The sequence below is a fragment of the Mus musculus genome, chromosome 9, assembly GCF_000001635.26.
Source record: "Mus musculus strain C57BL/6J chromosome 9, GRCm38.p6 C57BL/6J".
NCBI classification, from domain to species: Eukaryota; Metazoa; Chordata; class Mammalia; order Rodentia; family Muridae; genus Mus; species Mus musculus.
Window position 1 is genome coordinate 73,927,611 of NC_000075.6, and position 19,450 is coordinate 73,947,060.

At 42.0% G+C, this 19,450-nt stretch overlaps 1 protein-coding gene across 7 annotated transcripts in view; it reads right to left on the reverse strand.

Moving 5' to 3' along the window:
• The window catches only part of Unc13c (unc-13 homolog C), a 528,734-nt gene that overhangs the window by 448,189 nt on the left and 61,095 nt on the right, over nt 1–19,450 (reverse strand). For all 7 annotated transcript variants that reach the window (XM_006510931.4, XM_006510934.4, XM_006510932.4 and 4 more), the window contains one exon: nt 2,987–6,199. In XM_006510931.4, coding sequence (XP_006510994.1) covers nt 2,987–5,957 — 2,971 coding nt within the window. In that variant the 5' untranslated portion in view covers nt 5,958–6,199. The remainder of the gene's footprint in view (nt 1–2,986; nt 6,200–19,450) is intronic.

Sequence of the window (19,450 nt, forward strand, 5' to 3'; positions counted from 1 at the left end):
TCTTAAGGAAGTGTGTGCCCGTTTCATATAGTATGGTGAGAGCCCTCAGATTCCGTTTAAAGGTGCCACACTGGACCATAACAACACAAGATGCTAGAGGCTTCTGAGTCCTTGCAGACTTTCCTGGATGGTCAAGCACATGGCACAAGCTTTTCTGATAGAGGCACAACCAATGTGTTCTCCAAGAAGTATCACTGGAAGGGTCATTATTATAGCAATCTAGTTTATAGAGGCTTGTTGATGTGGAGTTTTCTATTTTAATCTAATTTTTTTAATTGTTAAAGGTTTTACTTTTTTAATAGATATTTTCTTTATTTACATTTCAAATGCTATCCCCTTTCCTAGTTACCTCTCCAAAAATCCCCCATCTCCTCTCCCCTACCCTGTTGCCCAACCCACCCACTCCCACTTCCTGGCCCTGGCATTCCTCTATACTGGGGCATAGAATCTTCGCCAGACCAAAGGCCTCTCCTCCCACTGATGGCCGAGTAGGCCATCTTCTGCTACATATGCAGCTAGAGGCATGAGCCCCACCATTTTAAATAAACTTGTGTATATTTCTAAGACATAAGGAGATAGGTATAGATTGTAAAAGTGATCATAATGAAACAAATAATCATATTTATTCCATCATATGGTCATCCCTTGGTGTGTGTCGAGAACACAAATCCAGAATATAACAAGTATAATCTACTCTTGTCATCACCCCCACCACTGCATCCCAGATGTGGCTCATCCCATGTATCCTCAATTTGTCTCCTCTCCCTTACATGTCTTGCTCCCTTCTCTATACTCTCTGCTTACCAATGCTTTTCTGTCCTTCTCTCTGTATTTGATTCCTTTTCTACGAGCTCAAGGGGAACCCAGAGCTTCTCATGCGATCACTTATTGCTCTGTCAATGAGCTATACTCAAGCCCTGCCTGCTTTTGTTAAGATGTCTCATACAAGTTGTGTCCTGTGATATTCTTGTGTCTGGCATCACTTAATAAGTGATAACCTAAAGACCCATCCATGTTGGAACAAATGACAAGATATCCCTTCAGAAAGTCAAACAAGATTCCCTGCTTATATACATCAATTTCCTTCTTTAAAAAATCAGGAGCATTGGCTGCTCTTGCAGAGGACTCGGATTTGTTTCCCAGTACCCACAGGCTTGCTCACAACCCCCTAGATCAAATATCTATTCTGCCCTCTGAGGGCACCAGTCACACAAATGTGTGTGTGTGTGTGTGTGTGTGTGTGTGTGTGTGTGTAAATCATTGATAAGCAGAAAGTAAAATAATTTTTAATTGAAAACCCACATTTTTAAAGTATAAGGACTTGCTATATTTATATTGCTTAATATTTCAAACCAATACCTTTAACTTGTTGGACTGCAAACACATAACCATTATATAACATTAAACACACACACACACACACACATACACACACACACACACACACACACACATACACACACACATACATACACACACACACACACACACACACACACACACACACACACCAGTTAAGTCTTTAAGTAACTTGCTGAATCCACAATAAATAAAAGGGTCCAATTTCTAGATTCTACCTATTAAAAAAAAAAAACTAAATTCACTAAGGAGAACTTCCACCAAGTCTTACTCTGTTGGGGATAATATCACTCTCTAACATAATTATATTTACATAACAATGATATTAGTCTCTTCTGCATTTTCAAACCAGTTCGGCATAGTTGAGGGCTGCTTCTATTCTAGTCTGTTATTTATTCAGTAACAAAGTCCCAGGCAATGTACCTCCCTTCCCCCTCACTACCTCTTTTCTCCTTTAAATACATGGGCTGTGTTGCTTCCTAAGGGTAAGACTTTTGAAGGAGAGAAAGCTAATTGTTTTAACTCTTTTACCATTTGATGATAAAGGTGACTGCTGTCTCTGCAGCCTGACCCTTCTAGTGAGAAAGTAGTAAGCTAGGAGTTTTGGATAGCAAAGAAGCCACAATCAGCTACCAGCTGAACAAATTATTCTATAATAGAATTTCAGAATAGCAGATTGATACTTGATCGCAAACACACATGCCTTTAGAAAATATATAGAACAAATATTTTAGTGAAAGATGTTAACACTACAATCAGAGAACACATAAAATTATCAAATTTGTTTGTAAAATGAGATTTTTCAAATGCAATCCCAAGATACACTAGGCATGCAAATAAAATATAATGTAAATAATTGAGGCATATACAAATGAGGTTTAGTTAATAAACAAAATCAATAAACTCATATCTTTCCACAGCTCTAAAATCTCACGTTGAAAATTGTTCCCCTCGGAAATTAAGAAAAATAGATCAGTTCTTCTAATTTTTCTGAGAAGTAACTTCTATACCACTCCTAAGGAAACTTCCCCACCCTCACTCCTATTAACACAAAGAATAACTTCTGTCTGCTCTGGGGTGCCCTGGTCTCCTGGCCCTATTGCATCTTTCTGCTTAGTCAATATAAGAGAAGTTCGCAATCATCCACAGGCTGGAATTGGCTTTGCAAACCCATCTCTTCTTAATATCAGGCTCTAAACTGTAGTTCTACTAAGGAATGTTTATACTTGACTCTGTGTTCTTCACATTTTTGAAATCAAATACCCCTTTCTCTTCATCCCTGTAAACCCAGTAGAACCAGAGCACAAGTACCAGGCTGCTTGGTCAAAGGCCAGTCCCGTCATTTCCCCAATGCTTTCCTGTAGCTAGGACAACAATCTTGATCTACCATATACAGGCCTAGAGTTGGGCTCATCTCAATATGAACTACCTTAAATCTATTTCCATTTTCTTTGTGAATCCCTTGTTGGGAGAGCTATCTGAACAAAATAGAATTCTTCTCAGAATACATGCGCACGAACTCACGGCAGGTGAATCCCTTCGCCCTAGGGAAGCCCACACCACCCTGTGCAACTGTACGGCTAAGTTTTAACACATAGCACATAACTGAGCATTTAAACTTGAGTACCTCCAGCCAGGATCTTCTCTTCCAGCTCTGCCATCTGCTTCTTATAGGCCCTTAAAGCTGCTTCTTTGAAGGAAGGCCTGATTCTCTTTGGCTTCATGACCTCCAGTGACTCTGCAGGGAGGTTTTGGTTCTCATCTTCTGCTAATTCCATTTCAACTGCTGGTTCATTTAAGGTTTCCAGTTCTCCTTCACTAATGATGTCATCAGCCTGCCCATCATAGCCCTCATCTTGCGGGGTCTCGTAAGGAGTTTCATAGGAAGGGTGGTCATAGTCTTTAATGTGTTCGTTTACTTCAGTGATACTAGTCCTGTTTTCTAGCTTAGCTAGGACCTGCTCCATCACTTCAACATAATCTGTCTCACTGTCAGCCACTGGTTCACAGTAGTCCTCCTCTTCCTCGGCTTTATAGTAATAGGGTTCCGTGTAGATATCAGAGTCAAGGGTGGTACTTGACTCGTTCGCGGTGGATTGTGATAATGTCCGAAATCTCCCCATTAAGGAAGAGCCGCTGTCCTCACACCCACTGAGACTCTGTGTGCTCTTGTTCCACACCACTTCCAGGGCTGACTTTGCTCTCTGAAGAGTAGATCCAAATTTGGGGAACTTAAAAGTCTTATCAGAAAGGTCAATGCTTAGCCGACTGTGCCAGGACTTGGGCTGGGCCCCCTCTGAATCATCACTTTGCAGTTCGCTTTGACTTCTATACATCATGGATGGATGGCTTTGGTTGGGATACAGGTCATTAGAATTGGCTTCCTGATAAGAGTCGTACTGGCCAACCCACTGGCCTTGTGGTTCATTATCCAATCCAGGGCATGGAGAGGAGTTGTCATCCTGGGTTAAATCATAGCTTTCAGAGTCATCTTGCAGGTCGCTGTGGCACTTGCCAAGGTCATCTAGGTCTTTGCTAGAGAGATCCAGCTGTTGGTCAGACAAACTGTTGGTATCGTAGTCAAAAGGTTCCTGGGTAGATGAATCTAAGCCAACATCATCAGTTCCTTGCCCTGCTTGATTCCACTCCTTCCATGGAGACAGGTCCTCGTGCAATGAGAGCTGAGAACCGCTGTAATTGCTTCGGTCTCCAGATGCACACACCATGCTGTTGCTCATACCGCTGTCTACTGTTTCTGTATTCTCAATTTCAGCCTGCCCTGGCACTGCTGGAATAGTCTCATCCAAACCCTGGTCCTGAAGACGGTGGTACAAGGCAGGCATGCCCTCCTGTTTCCTCTGCCAAAGTTCCCGGTCAGACGAGGAAAGGAGGGAGCTCCCATTAGTTCGACAGAAAAACTGGCTTTCAGAAAAATCCTCTGAATAAGATTGACACAATTTGGAGAAATCCGATTCGGAGCGACTAAGTTTAAGAGTGAAGAAGTCACTCTGTGAATGCCAGAGTGGTGGTGTGGCCTCCACATAGTGAGGTGTTTGCTTTTCTGGGGTACTTGATGCTGGCGGTTGGGAGGGCCGTTTATTGTAGTCTGACTTCTGTGATGTTCTGCTGTTAGCTGCTTTGTTCTTGGACCGAGCACTGTGTGACTTTGAGCTGGATTTAGAAGAACTTCCCTTTGCCGGAGAGTCAGCATAGCTGCTTCTGCTGAGGTCTGACTCCAGCTCTCTGTCACTGTCATTGGGTGACAGCCAAGCGTTCTTCTTGGCTTTGGGCTCTGGCGTGGATAACTTCATATCCATGCTTTCGTATGTCTGGGAAGATGGCAATACCCCTTTTTCTTTCCGTTCTCTGATATCATAAGTTAGAATATCTGTGGAGATCCCGATGCCTGTACCTTTCAGCTTATACGATTTCTTTAAGACAGAATCCCTTTGCTGAGGGGTTTCAAAGTACACTAGGATGGGTCGAGGTTTTGCATTTGGGCAGTCCCTTTGCTGCCCTATCCTCTGAGCAAATTCAATTTTAATAGCATTCGGTACATCTGAGAAACCCATTTTATCTATAAGAATTTGGTACACCACACTTTCCACGTACTCGTGTCTTTCTTCAGGCACATTTAAAAATCTCAGGCTTACCTTACTCCCCATGTGACCCAAGTGTTTAATGTAATCGTGGATGTCTCGAGTTTCCCTTCGAGCCTGGACAAACCCTGTTCGAAGCTGTTCGATCTCGCTCTGGACTACCTCCACACTGCTGGAGATTTCATCGATAGAGTACTTGAGAGCATTCACGTGCCCTCGGAGTTCGGAAAGTTCTGTTTCGATCTGACTTATACCCTGAAGCTCTTTAAAGATCATTTCCATGACATCGTGGGTTTGGCTAATGCAGCCAGAGGAGCTGAACCCTGGCTCTAAGACATTTGTCTTTGGGTTCCGGGCAGTTCTATCTAATGATTTGCTTCTTATGCCCCAGGTTTTCTTGACGGTGCTCAACTCCGAGTCTGAGGAGACGCACTCTTGGCTCTTCTTCCATTTCCTCAGTTTCCGTAGAGCACCCAGTTTTAAGGTGTGGAGGGTGCGCTCCCCATCTGAGCTGCCCTCAGAAGGTGCCAAACTGCTCGAGCTCTTCCTGTTACGTCGGACAGGCATGGTGTGTGTTGATTGGACCTGGTTTTCCGTGCTGCTCCTTAGCTCATTGAAGGATTCAGAGTACGAGCTCTCGATGGAAGACAGCTCCTGGAGCAGATCCTCATCGCTGTTGGTCACGGCTGTTTGCAGGCCATTGGCGATAGCAACTCGGTAACTGAATGTGGGTGACAGGGAGAAGTCTTTGTGACCCTCTTCGTCTTCTATGGAGAAGTTCCGGGTAGATGAGCACTTTGCAATCTTTTTTACAGTGCTTTTCAGGGCATTTGACAATTTAGGGGGTTTGGTGTGGCCAGCAGTTGGAAAATCTTGATCTTTTTTCTGCTGACGATTCTCTTTCTTTTTGGTTGTATTTCCCAATTTCTTTGTAAACATTCCTTTGCAAAGCTTATGTATATAAGCTAAAATCAAGCTCTTAAAGAGACTGGCCACCATGGAGAGCAATGAGTGGGAGTTTCTCTAATCCAAGGAAGTGAACAAGGCACTGGGATGGTAGTCTGTAAACCCAAGGCCAGCATCACTGTTCTCTGGTGCCATCAATCACCAGAAGGGGCAGGAAAGTGGATGGCGCTCCTGTGGAAGGTCAAGGGTCTGTGGACTCCACCAGCTTAGCTCCTCCACCTTTCTGGAAGGGAAGTTTTACAGCGCTTTCATGTCCATGTAACTTCATGATGTATCTGAAAAAGAAGGAATGCTATAATGAGTACCAGAATTCAAGTCCACATTCTTCCCATTTCTTACATTTCCCAAGGTATTTGTGATATGATGTGCGCAAAAGTGCCTAAAAGGGAATGCAGTTCTCAGAGTTTAAATCAAAATACATTTATTGTATGATACTCTTTTCTAAATTATGTATTTCAGTTGAAATGCTGACAGAAGGTTTTATTAGGATTACTTTGAAAAGTTAATGAAATGATCATTTGAATGTGGTCATGTTGCCATCTCTACTCTATCTTTTTCTAAACTCACATTTACTAACAGAAATATAAGGATATAAGTATATTCTACCTATCCTAGGCTTCCCAAATTTACCATATTTATAGGATCCATGTTTGTTAAGACTTTTTCCATGCAGTCAAGACTTATTACACTAGAAATAACTTTTTGCTCTTGCAGGAATTCAATAATTCAGCATCCTTAAACAAAGATTAAAATAATCAAAATTAGTAACTATTTCCAATGATGAATAATCACTAAGAGATCAATGTAGACATCCAATATGACAGTGGTCAATCATGAGTTAAATCATATTTTAAGATTATAGTCAATTGAGCAGTGGAGACAATAAAGGGAATAGTACAGCTACATTAAAACTAGAGACACTAAAAGCAAAACATAAATGTCCAAGGCTTGAAAGAGCATTGCCAGCTTAAACCACTGGTACAACCTCCTGGCAACGTGGCTGAAAATTCCTCCTTCAGGTTTACTAGGAACATCATCAGAACTGGAGTTTCAAGTGACCAAATAAAATTGTACCACAGAGGAAACAAGCATACAGATGATCAATAAGGGATGGGCCAGATCTCTTCCTGCGATATGTTTTTGAAGTGTGATTGACAGACAACCATGACACCTTAATGACAGACTCTTTCTCAGACAACAGGAAGGAAAAGTTCCCTTTCAAAGCCACTGACTGCATGGCACGCTGTCTTCTATATGACAGACTCTCAAAAGATTTGTGGAGTATTTTATCATTGAAATATATCCCAGAATAACAATAACACCAAATTCTTTGCTCCTTTTTGAAGAATGCATTTGGGTAGATAAACAGCCTAGCGTAATTCACTAAAGGATGCATCATAATCTTCATGTAGTTTTTGTGGAGTCTGCCTCCCTCCACTTGGAAAACCTCCAGCTTCACTTCAGTCAGGCACCGCGGGGACTTGGGAGTACAGGCTGTGGCAGAAAGCCAAGCTTCTCAAGGGAAGGGGTATGTGAATGAGAAAGGCAGGAGAGCAGATGCAGAGAGGAGAGACTCACAGTGCCCAAGCCTTAGAGGAATCCCACCTTGAGAGCTGCAGGTGCTCTTCTGTGGGATGATTTCTGACTCATTCACAATTACAAGCGAGGACTTATTTTCTACCAATAAATGGTGCTGAGAAGTTGACTCCTAAATTAAATGTGTTCAAAAACTTTATTATGTGTGTCTGTGATCTCTCCTTATAAAGAAAATACGTAGGAAAGTTAAGCTAGATTGGGACCCATGAATCATTTTTCAATGAGTTTTGGAAGAATGAAGTGTTCTCCCAATTTCTTCAATCTAAAATACTAAGTTTACCAAGCCCACACACGGATGTCTGTGCTTTGCTGACATAAAGGCAGTAATTCTGTGACTGTGTCTGATGTTCTCACACCTGCACTATTTGACTTTCATTGTGATTCAGAACTGTCGCTGTAGGTGAGAATACTTAGAAGAAGCACAGAGCAGCAGCGGTTGCCATCTGGGTTCCCGGACTCCGCGGGACCTAGGAAATTAGTCTGAACAGGTTAGAGGGTGCGCCAGAGAACCGGACAGCTTCTGGGACGGGCAGAAGCACAGAGCCGCTGAGGCAGCACCCTTGGCGGGCCGCAGACAGCCGGCCACCGTCCGGACCAGAGGACAGGTGTCCACCTGGCTTGGGAGGCAGCCTCAGCCTCAGCAGCAGCGGTCGCCATCTTGGTTCCAGGACTCAGCAGAACTTAGGAAATTAGTCTGAACAGGTTAGAGGGTGCGCCAGAGAACCGGACAGCTTCTGGGACGGGCAGAAGCACAGAGCCGCTGAGGCAGCACCCTTGGCGGGCCACAGACAGCCGGCCACCGTCCGGACCAGAGGACAGGTGTCCGCCTGGCTTGGGAGGCGGCCTCAGCCTCAGCAGCAGTGGTCGCCATCTTGGTTCCAGGACTCCCTGGAACTTAGGAATTTAGTCTGCACAGGTGAGAGTCTGCACCACAGAAGCTGACAGCTTCTGGGAACTGCCAAAGCAACACAGCTTCTGAGAGAGGCCCTGTTTTGGGCCTTCTTCTTCGACCAGGAGGAGGTCCAAAAACAAGATATCTGCGCACCTTCCCTGTAAGAGAGCTTGCCAGCAGAGAGTGCTCTGAGCACTGAAACTCAGAGGAGAGAATCTGTCTCCCAGGTCTGCTGAGAGACGGTAACAGAATCACCAGAAGAACAATCTCTAAACAGAGTCAACTACAACTACTAACTCCAGAGATTACCAGATGGCGAAAGGTAAACATAGGAATCCTACTAACAGGAACCAAGACCACTCACCATCATCAGAACCCAGCACTCCCACTTCGCCCAGTCCGGGGCACCCCAACACACCCGAGAACCTAGACCTAGATTTAAAAGCATATCTCATGATGATGGTAGAGGACATCAAGAAGGACTTTAATAAATCACTTAAAGAAATACAGGAGAACACTGCTAAAGAGTTACAAGTCCTTAAAGAAAAACAGGAAAACACAATCAAACAGGTAGAAGTCCTTACAGAAAAAGAGGAAAAAACATTCAAACAGGTGATGGAAATGAACAAAACCATACTAGACGTAAAAAGGGAAGTAGACACAATAAAGAAAACTCAAAGTGAGGCAACACTGGAGATAGAAACCCTAGGAAAGAAATCTGGAACCATAGATTTGAGCATCAGCAACAGAATACAAGAGATGGAAGAGAGAATCTCAGGTGCAGAAGATTCCATAGAGAACATCGGCACAACAATCAAAGAAAATGGAAAATGCAAAAAGATCCTAACTCAAAATATCCAGGAAATCCAGGACACAATGAGAAGACCAAACCTACGGATAATAGGAGTGGATGAGAATGAAGATTTTCAACTCAAAGGACCAGCAAACATCTTCAACAAAATTATTGAAGAAAACTTCCCAAATATAAAGAAAGAGATACCTATAAACATATAAGAAACCTACAGAACTCCAAATAGACTGGACCAGAAAAGAAATTCCTCCCGACACATAATAATCAGAACAACAAATGCACTAAATAAAGATAGAATACTAAAAGCAGTAAGGGAAAAAGGTCAAGTAACATACAAAGGCAAGACTATCAGAATTACACCAGATTTTTCACCAGAGACTATGAAAGCCAGAAGAGCCTGGACAGATGTTATACAGACACTAAGAGAACACAAATTCCAGCCCAGGCTACTATACCCAGCCAAACTCTCAATTACCATAGATGGAGAAACCAAAGTATTCCATGACAAAACCAAATTCACACATTATCTCTCCACGAATCCAGCCCTTCAAAGGTTAATAACAGAAAAAAACCAATACAAGAACGGGAACAATGCCCTAGAAAAAACAAGAAGGTAATCCCTCAACAAACCTAAAAGAAGACAGCCACAAAAACAGAATGCCAACTTTAACAACAAAATTAACAGGAAGCAGCAATTACTTTTCCTTGATATCTCTTAACATCAATGGTCTCAACTCCCCAATAAAAAGACATAGACTAACAAACTGGCTACACAAACAAGACCCAACATTTTGCTGTTTACAGGAGACACATCTCAGAGAAAAAGATAGACACTACCTCAGAATAAAAGGCTGGAAAACAATTTTCCAAGCAAATGATATGAAGAAACAAGCTGGAGTAGCCATCCTAATATCTGATAAGATTGACTTCCAACCCAAAGTCATCAAAAAAGACAAGGAGGGGCACTTCGTTCTCATCAAAGGTAAAATCCTCGAAGAGGAACTCTCAATTCTGAATATCTATGCTCCAAATACAAGGGCAGCCACATTCATTAAAGAAACTTTATTAAAGCTCAAAGCACACATTGCACCTCACACAATAATAGTGGGAGACGTCAACACACCACTTTCACCAATGGACAGATCATGGAAACAGAAACTAAACAGGGACACACTGAAACTAACAGAAGTGATGAAACAAATGGATCTGACAGATATCTACAGAACATTTTATCCTAAAACAAAAGGATATACCTTCTTCTCAGCACCTCATGGTACCTTCTCCAAAATTGACCACATAATAGGTCACAAAACAGGCCTCAACAGATTCAAAAATATTGAAATTGTCCCATGTATCCTATCAGATCACCATGCACTAAGGCTGATCTTCAATAACAAAAAAAATAACAGAAAGCCAAAACTCACGTGGAAACTGAACAACACTCTTCTCAATGATACCTTGGTCAAGGAAGGAATAAAGAAAGAAATTAAAGACTTTTTAGAGTTTAATGAAAATGAAGCCACAACATACCCAAACCTTTGGGACACAATGAAAGCATTTCTAAGAGGGAAACTCATAGCTCTGAGTGCCTCCAAGAAGAAACGGGAGGGAGCACATACTAGCAGCTTGACAACACATCTAAAAGCTCTAGAAAAAAAGGAAGCAAATTCACCCAAGAGGAGTAGACAGCAGGAAATAATCAAACTCAGGGGTGAAATCAACCAAGTGGAAACAAGAAGAACTATTCAAAGAATTAACCAAACGAGGAGTTGGTTCTTTGAGAAAATCAACAAGATAGATAAACCCTTAGCTAGACTCACTAGAGGGCACAGAGACAAAATCCTAATTAACAAAATCAGAACTGAAAAGGGAGACATAACAACAGATCCTGAAGAAATCCAAAACACCATCAGATCCTTCTACAAAAGGCTATACTCAACAAAACTGGAAAACCTGGACGAAATGGACAAATTTCTGGACAGATACCAGGTACCAAAGTTGAATCAGGATCAAGTTGACCTTCTAAACAGTCCCATATCCCCTAAAGAAATAGAAGCAGTTATAAATAGTCTCCCAGCTAAAAAAAGCCCAGAACCAGACGGGTTTAGTGCAGAGTTCTATCAGACCTTCAAAGAAGATCTAATTCCAGTTCTGCACAAACTTTTTCACAAGATAGAAGTAGAAGGTAATCTACCCAACTCATTTTATGAAGCCACTATTACTCTGATACCTAAACCACAGAAAGATCCAACAAAGATAGAGAACTTCAGACCAATTTCTCTTATGAATATCGATGCAAAAATCCTCAATAAAATTCTCGCTAACCGAATCCAAGAACACATTAAAGCAATCATCCATCCTGACCAAGTAGGTTTTATTCCAGGGATGCAGGGATGGTTTAATATACAAAAATCCATCAATGTAATCCACTATATAAACAAACTCAAAGACAAAAACCACATGATCATCTCGTTAGATGCAGAAAAAGCATTTGACAAGATCCAACACCCATTCATGATAAAAGTTCTGGAAAGATCAGGAATTCAAGGCCCATACCTAAACATGATAAAAGCAATCTACAGCAAACCAGTAGCCAACATCAAAGTAAATGGAGAGAAGCTGGAAGCAATCCCACTAAAATCAGGGACTAGACAAGGCTGCCCACTTTCTCCCTACCTTTTCAACATAGTACTTGAAGTATTAGCCAGAGCAATTCGACAACAAAAGGAGATCAAGGGGATACAAATTGGAAAGGAGGAAGTCAAAATATCACTTTTTGCAGATGATATGATAGTATATATAAGTGACCCTAAAAATTCCACCAGAGAACTCCTAAACGTGATAAACAGCTTCGGTGAAGTAGCTGGATATAAAATTAACTCAAACAAGTCAATGGCCTTTCTCTACACAAAGAATAAACAGGCTGAGAAAGAAATTAGGGAAACAACACCCTTCTCAATAGTCACAAATAATATAAAATATCTCAGCGTGACTCTAACTAAGGAAGTGAAAGATCTGTATGATAAAAACTTCAAGTCTCTGGAGAAAGAAATTAAAGAAGATCTCAGAAGATGGAAAGATCTCCCATGCTCATGGATTGGCAGGATCAACATTGTAAAAATGGCTATCTTGCCAAAAGCAATCTACAGATTCAATGCAATCCCCATCAAAATTCCAACTCAATTCTTCAACGAATTAGAAGGAGCAATTTGCAAATTCATCTGGAATAACAAAAAACCTAGGATAGCAAAAACTCTTCTCAAGGATAAAAGAACCTCTGGTGGAATCACCATGCCTGACCTAAAACTTTACTACAGAGCAATTGTGGTAAAAACTGCATGGTACTGGTATAGAGACAGACAAGTAGACCAATGGAATAGAATTGAAGACCCAGAAATGAACCCACACACCTATGGTCACTTGATCTTCGACAAGGGAGCTAAAACCATCCAGTGGAAGAAAGACAGCATTTTCAACAATTGGTGCTGCACAACTGGTTGTTATCATGTAGAAGAATGCGAATCGATCCATACTTATCTCCTTGTACTAAGGTCAAATCTAAATGGATCAAAGAAATTCACATAAAACCAGAGACACTGAAACTTATAGAGGAGAAAGTGGGGAAAAGCCTTGAAGATATGGGCACAGGGGAAAAATTCCTGAACAGAACAGCAATGGCTTGTGCTGTAAGATCGAGAATTGACAAATGGGACCTAATGAAACGCCAAAGTTTCTGCAAGGCAAAAGACACCGTCAATAAGACAAAGAGACCACCAACAGATTGGGAAAGGATCTTTACCTATCCTAAATCAGATAGGGGACTAATATCCAACATATATAAAGAGCTCAAGAAGGTGGACTTCAGAAAATCAAATAACCCCATTAAAAAATGGGGCTCAGAACTGAACAAAGAATTCTCACCTAAGGAATACCGAATGGCAGAGAAGCACCTGAAAAAATGTTCAACATCCTTAATCATCAGGGAAATGCAAATCAAAACAACCCTGAGATTCCACCTCACACCAGTCAGAATGTCTAAGATCAAAAATTCAGGTGACAGCAGATGCTGGCGAGGATGTGGAGAAAGAGGAACACTCCTCCATTGTTGGTGGGATTGCAGGCTTGTACAACCACTCTGGAAATCTGTCTGGCGGTTCCTCAGAAAATTGGACATAGTACTACCGAAGGATCCAGCAATACCTCTCCTGGGCATATATCCAGAAGATGCCCCAACTGGTAAGAAGGACACATGCTCCACTATGTTCTTAGCAGCCTTATTTATAATAGCCAGAAGCTGGAAAGAACCCAGATGCCCCTCAACAGAGGAATGGATACAGAAAATGTGGTACATCTACACAATGGAGTACTACTCAGCTATTAAAAAGAATGAATTTATGAAATTCCTAGCCAAATGGATGGACCTGAAGGGCATCATCCTGAGTGAGGTAACACATTCACAAAGGAACTCACACAATATGTACTCACTGATAAGTGGATATTAGCCCAAAACCTAGGATACCCAAGATATAAGATACAATTTCCAAACACATGAAACTCAAGAAAAATGAAGACTGAAGTGTGGACACTATGCCCCTCCTTAGAAGTGGGAACAAAACACCCTTGGAAGGAGTTACAGAGACAAAGTTTGGAGCTGAGATGAAAGGATGGACCATGTAGAGACTGCCATATCCAGGGATCCACCCCATAATCAGCATCCAAACGCTGACACCATTGCATACACTAGCAAGATTTTATCGAAAGGACCCAGATGTAGCTGTCTCTTGTGAGACTATGCCGGGGCCTAGCAAACACAGAAGTGGATGCTCACAGTCAGCTAATGGATGGATCACAGGGCTCCCAATGGAGGAGCTAGAGAAAGTACCCAAGGAGCTAAAGGGATCTGCAACCCTATAGGTGGATCAACATTATGAACTAACCAGTACCCCGGAGCTCTTGACTCTAGCTGCATATATATCAAAAGATGGCCTAGTCGGCCATCACTGGAAAGAGAGGTCCATTGGACACGCAAACTTTATATGCCCCAGAACAGGGGAACGCCAGGGCCAAAAAGGGGGAGTGGGCGGGTAGGGGAGTGGGGGTGGGTGGGTATGGGGGACTTTGGTATAGCATTGGAAATGTAAATGAGCTAAATATCTAATAAAAAATGGAACGAAAAAAAAAAGAATTAGAAGTTTATTGTCCTAGATCTACTCAGTCAACAAGGAGTTATCAAGTACCTACCATGACGCTACAGTAATCAAGAGAAACACTTGTTTGAGAAAGCAAGCTAATAAATAAACAAATAAATGGATTAAAAAAAAAAAAGAAGCACCATCCAGATGGAAGTCCTGTCCCACTAGACACAACCCAAGAGCAGGTGTCTGTAACCACCCTGAAGAATCACCTTCCTCTCTATTCCAACCATACCGGATGGCTTGGGTGCTATAGCCCTGTGTTCATCTATATATCCCTCAGTAGTCAATGCTCTGAGGGCTCAGAGCTGATATAAAGCTTATATTCCATAATGTAGTCATGGATATAAAGCATGCATGCATGGGGGGATAGTGAGAGGTAGGGCTTGGTATGAGGAAGCAGGTCAGTGGGGTGTAGAATTTTGGTGACTGTATGACGCCCTGGTCCCTTCCTATTATCACATCCTGGCAGTTGTGGTGTGACTACCTTCCTCCTCTCTCAGTTCCCAGCTCCATAGTGTCTTCCCTCACTACAATGCTAGAAACAGAGAGCAAAGTGAACATAGAATCTCTACTAGATGCTGATGTCAGACAGGTTTCCTAGGGACAGAAAACTCTACTACATCTTCCTAATGTTAATTGTTCTCTTCTTTCAAACACAAAATTTCTCTAAAATCAATACAATTAATATATGCAAATCTCACTACTGAAAGCACCCTGACAGTCTCAGAAGCGTATTGCCCTAACAACATTATTCAAGGGACAGTTCACTGATTACTGTATTTTTGATTCAATACTGTGAGTTTTTCTGAGCTTTTCTTTCTGTCCCCAGTTCCTTTGCCTCACCCTTCCACCACATCTCTTGTGAATATCTATAAAATGCCTATGCTATCTTAGACCTAGCAAAGATCAGCCTCATTCAGGCTACTCCTGGATTTTGGCACTTAGTCCTCTGTGCTCTATAGAACCCTGAATGTACCTCCATTAAGAAAGCCTCACCATAACTATTTATATGAAATATTTTACCTATGAATCCATCTGTCTTTCCAGACTGCAAACTGCTGACCATTTAGCTTTAACTATTTACATTACTTGCCACATCATATTTTCTCAGTACCACATCAGCTAAATGAATGAATACATAAATGGGAGAACACACTCTCTAACTTACAAGTCGAATAATAAAGTCAAAGAGGGCATCAAAGACTGGCCTTAGCCCAAATAATCCAGACAAGATGAATGAGAAAGATGGTCATACTGTGCCATGCCTATAACTCCCGGACATGGAAGGATGAGGCAGGGGAACCATCGTCAGATGCTAGGCTGTGATACATAGTGATTTCCAGCCAGGAAAACCTGGAACAAAGTGAGAATCCGTCTTAAAAAAAAACCAATATAAAATATCTCGGCGTGACTCTAACTAAGGAAGTGAAAGATCTGTATGATAAAAACTTCAAGTCTCTGAAGAAAGAAATTAGAGAAGATCTCAGAAGATGGAAAGATCTCCCATACTCATGGATTGGCAGGATCAACATTGTAAAAATGGCTATCTTGACAAAAGCAATCTACAGATTCAATGCAATCCCCATCAAAATTCCAACTCAATTCTTCAACGAATTAGAAGGAGCAATTTGCAAATTCATCTGGAATAACAAAAAACCTAGGATAACAAAAACTCTTCTCAAGGATAAAAGAACCTCTGGTGGAATCACCATGCCTGACCTAAAGCTTTACTACAGAGCAATTGTGGTAAAAACTGCATGGTACTGGTATAGAGACAGACAAGTAGACCAATGGAATAGAATTGAAGACCCAGAAATGAACCCACACACCTATGGTCACTTGATCTTCGACAAGGGAGCTAAAACCATCCAGTGGGCATCCACTTCTATGTTTGCTAGGCCCAGGCATACTCTGACAAGAGACAGCTATATCAGGGTCCTTTCAGCATAATCTTGCTAGTGTATGCAATGGTGTCAGCATTTGGAAGCTGATTATGGGATGGATCCCCGGATATGGTAGTGTCTACATGGTCCATCCTTTTATCTCAACTCCAAACTTTGTCTCTGTAACTCCTTCCAAGGGTGTTTTGCTCCCACTTCTAAGGAGGGGCATAGTGTTCACACTTCAGTCTTCATTTTTCTTGAGTTTCATGTGTTTAGGTAATTGTATCTTATATCTTGGGTATCTTAGGTTTTGGGCTAATATCCACTTATCAGTGAGTACATATTGTGTGAGTTCCTTTGTGAATGTGTTACCTCACTCAGGATGATGCCCTCCAGGTCCATCCATTTGGCCAGGAATTTCATAAATTCATTCTTTTTAATAGCTGAGTAGTACTCCATTGTGTAGATGTACCACATCTTCTGTATCCATTCCTCTGTTGAGGGGCATCTGGGTTCCTTCCAGCTTCTGGCTATTATAAATAAGGCTGCTATGAACATAGTGGAGCATGTGTCCTTCTTACCAGTTGGGGCATCTTCTGGATATATGCCCAGGAGAGGTATTGCTGGATCCTCCGGTAGTACTATATCCAGTTTTCTGAGGAACCGCCAGACTGATCTCCAGAGTGGTTGTACAGTCGGCTATTGGATGGATCACATGGCCCCCAATGAAGGAGCTAGAGAAAGTACCAAAGAAGCTAAAGGGATCTGCAACCCTATAGGTGGAACAACATTATGAACTAACCAGTACCCCGGAGCTCTTGACTCTAGCTGCATATGCATCAAAAGATGGCCTAGTCGGCCATCACTGGAAAGAGAGGCCCATTGGACACGCAAACTTTATATGCCCCAGTAAAGGGGAACGCCAGGGCCATAAAAGGGGAGTGGGTGGGTAGGGGAGAGGGGGTGGGTGGCTATGGGGGACTTTTGGTATAGCATTGCAAATGTAAATGAGCGAAATACCTAATAAAAAATGGAAAAAAAAAAAAAAAAAAGAAAGATATATCTGGAAAAAAAAAAAAAAAAAAAAAAAACCATCCAGTGGAAGAAAGACAGCATTTTCAACAATTGGTGCTGGCACAACTGGTTGTTATCATGTAGAAGAATGCGAATCGATCCATACTTATCTCCCTGTACTAAGGTCAAATCTAAATGGATCAAAGAACTTCACATAAAACCAGAGACACTGAAACTTATAGAGGAGAAAGTGGGGGAAAGCCTTGAAGATAGGGGCACAGGGGAAAAATTCCTGAACAGAACAGCAATGGCTTGTGCTGTAAGATCGAGAATTGACAAATGGGACCTAATGAAACTCCAAAGTTTCTGCAAGGCAAAAGACACCGTCAATAAGACAAAGAGACCACCAACAGATTGGGAAAGGATCTTTACCTATCCTAAATCAGATAGGGGACTAATATCCAACATATATAAAGAGCTCAAGAAGGTGGACTTCAGAAAATCAAATAACCCCATTAAAAAATGGGGCTCAGAACTGAACAAAGAATTCTCACCTAAGGAATACCGAATGGCAGAGAAGCACCTGAAAAAATGTTCAACATCCTTAATCATCAGGGAAATGCAAATCAAAACAACCCTGAGATTCCACCTCACACCAGTCAGAATGTCTAAGATCAAAAATTCAGGTGACAGCAGATGCTGGCGAGGATGTGGAGAAAGAGGAACACTCCTCCATTGTTGGTGGGATTGCAGGCTTGTACAACCACTCTGGAAATCTGTCTGGCGGTTCCTCAGAAAATTGGACATAGTACTACCGGAGGATCCAGAAATACCTCTCCTGGGCATATATCCAGAAGATGCCCCAACTGGTAAGAAGGACACATGCTCCACTATGTTCTTAGCAGCCTTATTTATAATAGCCAGAAGCTGGAAAGAACCCAGATGCCCCTCAACAGAGGAATGGATACAGAAAATGTGGTACATCTACACAATGGAGTACTACTCAGCTATTAAAAAGAATGAATTTATGAAATTCCTAGCCAAATGGATGGACCTGGAGGGCATCATCCTGAGTGAGGTAACACATTCACAAAGGAACTCACACAATATGTACTCACTGATAAGTGGATATTAGCCCAAAACCTAGGATATCCAAGATATAAGATACAATTTCCTAAACACATGAAACTCAAGAAAAATGAAGACTGAAGTGTGGACACTATGCCCCTCCTTAGAAGTGGGAACAAAACACCCTTGGAAGGAGTTACAGAGACAAAGTTTGGAGCTGAGATGAAAGGATGGACCATGTAGAGACTGCCATATCCAGGGATCTACCCCATAATCAGCATCTAAACGCTGACACCATTGCATACACTAGCAAGATTTTATCGAAAGGACCCAGATGTAGCTGTCTCTTGTGAGACTATGCCGGGGCCTAGCAAACACAGAAGTGGATGCTCACAGTCAGCTAATGGATGGATCACAGGGCTCCCAATGGAGGAGCTAGAGAAAGTACCCAAGGAGCTAAAGGGATCTGCAACCCTATAGGTGGATCAACATTATGAACTAACCAGTACCCCGGAGCTCTTGACTCTAGCTGCATATGTATCAAAAGATGGCCTAGTCGGCCATCACTGGAAAGAGAGGCCCATTGGACACGCAAACTTTATATGTCCCAGTACAGGGGAACACCAGGGCCAAAAAGGGGGAGTGGGCGGGTAGGGGAGTGGGGGTGGGTGGGTATGGGGGACTTTTGGTATAGCATTGGAAATGTAAATGAGCTAAATACCTAATAAAAAATGGAAAAAAAAGAGACCAAAGTGCCTTGATGGCCTCAGAGTCACTGATTTGTCAACTGTCTGTGTGCAATCCAAAGTGTGGTATCTCTAAGGTCCAGTGAACATTGTAGAACATGAAGTTACTGGAATCTAAGTGGGAACATGAGGAGAATGCTAAGAAATGCTCTTCTCTGGATGTGACATGGTTATTGCAATCATGAACACAGCTGTGTTCCTTCTGTAAATGCATGTGTGTGTGTGTGTGTGTGTGTGTGTGCATGTGCACATATGTTCACACACACATGTATACACAGCAGGAGTCAGACTAGACATTACATTGTTTTCATACAAGTAAGA